The sequence below is a fragment of the Penaeus chinensis genome, chromosome 35, assembly GCF_019202785.1.
Source record: "Penaeus chinensis breed Huanghai No. 1 chromosome 35, ASM1920278v2, whole genome shotgun sequence".
Taxonomy (NCBI): Eukaryota; Metazoa; Arthropoda; class Malacostraca; order Decapoda; family Penaeidae; genus Penaeus; species Penaeus chinensis.
In genome coordinates, this window is record NC_061853.1 from 35,338,445 (window position 1) to 35,343,444 (window position 5,000).

The 5,000-nt window shown below is 33.8% G+C and overlaps 1 protein-coding gene across 1 annotated transcript in view; it reads right to left on the bottom strand.

The window, feature by feature from the left end:
* Nucleotides 1–1,835: 1,835 nt before the first annotated feature.
* The window catches only part of LOC125044257 (asparagine synthetase domain-containing protein 1-like), a 9,054-nt gene continuing 5,889 nt past the window's right edge, over nucleotides 1,836–5,000 (bottom strand). Inside the window, exons 4-7 of the mRNA XM_047640831.1 lie at nucleotides 4,900–5,000; nucleotides 4,049–4,213; nucleotides 3,063–3,244; nucleotides 1,836–2,249 (exon numbers count right to left, since the gene is read on the bottom strand). The exon at nucleotides 4,900–5,000 is cut by the window's right edge and continues 814 nt beyond it. Coding sequence (XP_047496787.1) covers nucleotides 2,003–2,249; nucleotides 3,063–3,244; nucleotides 4,049–4,213; nucleotides 4,900–5,000 — 695 coding nt within the window. The 3' untranslated portion in view covers nucleotides 1,836–2,002. The remainder of the gene's footprint in view (nucleotides 2,250–3,062; nucleotides 3,245–4,048; nucleotides 4,214–4,899) is intronic.

Genomic DNA, 5,000 nt, shown 5'->3' on the forward strand with positions numbered 1-5,000 from the left:
AAAAGAAAAGAGAAGAAAGAGAAGTCAACACAAAAGAAGAAAACAAGACACACGAAAGTAAGAGGAGAAAATCAAGACAAGAGAAATCAAGAGAAAACAAGAGAAGAGAAGCCAAGAAAAAGAAGACAAGAGAAGACAAAAGAAGTAAGATAAGACAAGAAAAGGAAACAGAAAAAGAGAAGTCAATACAAGAGAAGACAAGACAAGACAAAACAAGAGACGAGAAGAGAAGGGAAGGGAAGGGAAAACAAGACAAGACAAGAGATGAGAAGAGAAGAGAAGAGAAGAGAAGAAAAAAGAAGAAAAGAGAAAAAGAGAAAAGAAGAGAAAAAAAAATAGTTGTTGATGGTGATAATCTTTGCTCCTTATAAATACTGAAACGCATGCATGACAATGGTGCATTGGCATCAGAGCTACCAGGGTGACTGACTCCGCCTGGCCCTTTTCCTTGTTCAGAATAGTGCAATGCGCCCTTCAGTCCATGCGAATAGACTTTATCAATTAGTAGCATCTGTAACCATCAAAGTGTCATCATCAAGTGCTTGATTAAATATATTTAGTGGTTAACTGTCTCTGATGTTACTTAATGTATGTGTACAGTATATTGTAGATGATTTGTTCTTTAGTCTGCACACAAACTATTTTCTGGGAATGACCAACTTTGGTACTGCAAGTGTATAACTCAAGATTCTCTATCACTTTTTTGTTCTTATAACAAAAGTCTTTAGGAAGTATTTAATTTAACCAAAAATCTTCTATTAGGACTTTGGCAGTGCACATAACCAAGAAGTCTTATTTCTTTTTTTTTTTCAGATTATTTGTGCAGGATCTTTTTATCTAAATTCACTGAAGCCTTACTACTTCATACGTTTTGGCTGAGAAAAAATTGACAATCAGAACTGTATAATCAGCAGTGTGTATTGTAACAATATTCCTTGCTGACATGGCTTCTGGGCAAGTTCTTAATATCAACAATGGTGAATGCCTTGCAAACTGGTTAAACTTCAGGTTATTCTGTAAGGTTTTGCAACACCCTGCTGTTCCTTTGCACCAGCATTGCAGCTCATGACCCACCCCTTTAGAAGGACTGCTTCCTTAATTTCTCAGAAAACTGGTCTGTTAATGAAATGTACAGATATATTTAATGATGGCATAACTATTTTTAAATGATTTTTATTCTGGGTATTGTTCACCAGTACTGATGTCATCTGCTATATCTCATCTTGAGCTTTTAAATCACTCTCTTCAATTCAGTAAAATTTCTGTCACTTTCCTTTGGTACCCAACTTCATCAACTAATGTTTAGTGCCCAGGCCTTGTTGTTTTGATTGCTAATCCTAAAGAACATTCCTTTCAAGGTGTTACTAGTTAAATGCCAGTCTTTTAGTCCTACATATTAAAAATCCCAACTTAATGAATGTGTATTTGTACCAATTTTTTGTTTGTCTCAGTAGTTTTCCTGCACCTTTATCCCCAATACGGTTAACATGTGGGACTTTCTTCCAAATGATAATGTTTTATGGAGTAGCACTGGGCAGTTTGAAGAAGTCACAAGGTACAGTAATTGATAAATTCTTAGGTATCAACCTGTCTTTTCTCATTTTATTTCTCTTTATCTCTGTTGCTTTCTTATCTATGTTTGTTCAGTAAAGTGAATGTGTTTGGATTACTATAATTTTTATTTTTTTCTTGCAAGCTGATGCTAGTGTTTCAGTTGTGCCTATAGTTTGGATATGTCATAGGCTAAAACAGAGAATCTGTTTCTGATAACTGTTTATATGGCTATATATAGATTTTAACTGTACTGTGGGTATAAGGTATAAATTAAAGTATACTTTAAGTCCTTGCAGTGGAAATTGTTTTACTTCTCCTAAAATATATAGTGACTTCCTTTTTTTAGTAATAAAATATGCAATATTCTTAAAAATAACAATCAAAAATAAATTATATCCATTATGACTTCCTTGAAAATAAAAAAATTCAGCTAAAGACTGCACAGCAACTAGTTTTCCACCAATCTACTACAAGTATCGGACCCTTTTTCCTTAGAGTTCTCGAGTTTTGCTATTCTGGAGCCAAACTGGATAGCCCTCTTTGGCAGACCAGCAGCAGTGGTGAGTCCAAGATGTGCACAAGCAGTGCGAAGTAGAATCTTTTCGCCAACACCACGAGGCATGTTCAAGTTGGCTTTTCTCCAGATGGGGACGCTGTTGAGCATGGACACTACATCTTCATCTAAGTACGGGAATCTGTTTGTAAGAGAAAATGATTATTGTTAGTCAAACAGTTCAGTTAAATTGAAGAATATGTCACTGATATCTTTCCTAAACTGATACTAAGTTGTTTTTTTCTTCATTATTTTAACATTTTGTTTGCTAAATGGCCATGCATGTTGACCTCTTTCCACCTAATACTGCAAATAATCTCATACTGAACAGACAAACTACAACAAATTAATGGAATGAGCTATGTTTAAAATACTTGTATTTCTCTCAAAAGTGATGGTATCATGAATAGCAATCAATAATGCCATAAAAAGAGGAAATAAATTAATAAATTAACTAAGGCTTTGTGGAAAGTAGGTTCTACTTTCTACTATAAAGTTAGTTTGGACAGCAATACTCAGTTAGTGCCTCTAGTTTCTTATAGAAACTAGAAGTGTGTTGAAAATAATGTTTGTTGTAGTTTTGTTTTATGAATTGTGTTTACATTTAGACGACTCCACAACTGCTAAGCCATAAAGGAGTCAATCAGCTCACCAACAGGACCTCATTTGATTTCTTCCTTCCCTGATTTTTCTGGATTTCTTTGTTTTCTAATCCTATTCATATTGATACTATCAATATCATTATTGGCATTATGATTATCATAATGTTGTTAACAATACTAGTAACACTGTAAGGCAAAAAAGGATATTTCCCAAAATCAAGAAAAAGGATAAACAGGTGAGAATAGCTACGGCTAGTAATTGATTAACAACTCATCATACCTCACTAACACAGGACCAAACTGATACATCACCTCACACATAAGACCTCAAGTCTCAAGCACAATCTACTAACCTTGGTGCACGTCCATGATCAGCCAATATTCTGTTATCTCTTCCCAAATTTCTTGTGTGGATTCGTGATATCTCCATATCAATCTCCTCTAAAAGAGCGGGCCAGCCGCCTGCTGAGAAGCGACCTCTGTGCCGTGAGTAACCTGCCAGCTGCTCATCTGCCCCCATGCCACACAGCAGCACCTATAGTGGCACAGGTGTAAGTTGAATTGCTGCCTTGTCTAAACTGCAAGAGGACTATTAGTATATTTGTATGAGAAGGTAAAGATGTTTCATGTCATGCTTAAAATATTTATACTTAAAAGCTACTTAAGCCACTATTTGAATCTTACAATTGATCACTTGACTTCAATTATTTTTTTTAAAATCTTCACTGTAAACAATGAAAAAGTGAGTGGTTAAAAATAAAAGCTCAAAAACCATAAAGACAAACACATATAATGTTTAAATATAAAGTTACCAAGGCAATTGAATTCCTCTATTTACCTAATCATTATATGAAATCTGAGTATAAGACTATATATTACATATACAGAAATATATTACAGAATTTCAAACAAACTTTAAAATGTAGCTAATGGTTAATGTTATGACCAATTCTTCCTTAGATCATTAATGCTGGTAAGTGTAATTCCAAGACTTCAGAATTAATGCTTAAAGAACAAAATACAGCAAATGTCATTCCTAAGTATGTGTGCATTCTGTATAAAGCATTGTAAAAGTGAAAGAAAAAGAGTTTATATCATTTATCTCCATATATATACATATAACAAAGGTCAGTCCTCACATGCAACTCCCATCTCTCCTATCCTATAACAGTTAATAGCCGAGAAATAAAAATACTTGACCGCAATTAAAAAAAATTAATCCTATGTAAATAAAGAGGAAAAAACAACACAACAGCAATAACAAAAGAGACACGAAAACCACGATCATTTGAAAATGTCCCAATGAAATTACTCCCTTCTTTTCAAGTTGCTCTCTTACCCTGGCCGGAGAAACGTAGGGCGATCCCTCTAGGGTTCCCTCACCGCGACCCCCAAACCAAAGTGCGCAGCCAATGCTATCGTCAAGCACTGAATTCAGGGGTGCCACCAAGTGTGAAATGGTTGATTCCCGCTGCCTGGCCAACTCCTCTCCTGTTACATCTATCTGAAATATAGCTTTTACATCTGTCCACGGGGGATAATATAGTGCTCAGATACCTATTATTTTTAAATGAGGAGATAAAATTGCCCTGTTTCTAATCATCATCACCTGTTACATAACATTTTTGTCTCCAGGATAAACAGATTTACAAATGATTGTGGGGAGAGAGAAATACTGGTTCAGGGATAATGGAATCACAATTGTGAGATTAAACAACAATGCAAGATCCCTATATCAAATAATATGAAATAAAAATAATGATAACAATTATAATAGTAATAGTAATAATAATAATGATAATAACAATAATAATTATAATAATAATGATGATGATGATGATGATGATGATGATGATGATGATGATGATGATGATGATGATGATGATGATGATGATGATGATGATGATAATAATAATAATAATAATAATAATAGTGATAACAATAATATCAATAACAATATTAATAATAATAATAATCATAATAATTATAACAACAACAACAATAACAATAATAAATTAATAAATATGGACTCATTATTACAGTATTCAATTCATCATAACTTACTGAAAACCAAATAAGTTGAATAGCTCTTAATTTTTACCTAGTGCAAACATATAATATGAAAACATGAAAGTATTACAGATTTCTTTATGTACATATAGAGCTAGGATATTACAAAAGAAGTGTTACCTCCACAAAGTTCCAGCACCGCCCTGGCCTGATCTCCTTCAACTGTTGCCAACAACTTCTTCCTGAGAGTCTGTCTGGTACATCATAATTTCTAGATGGTA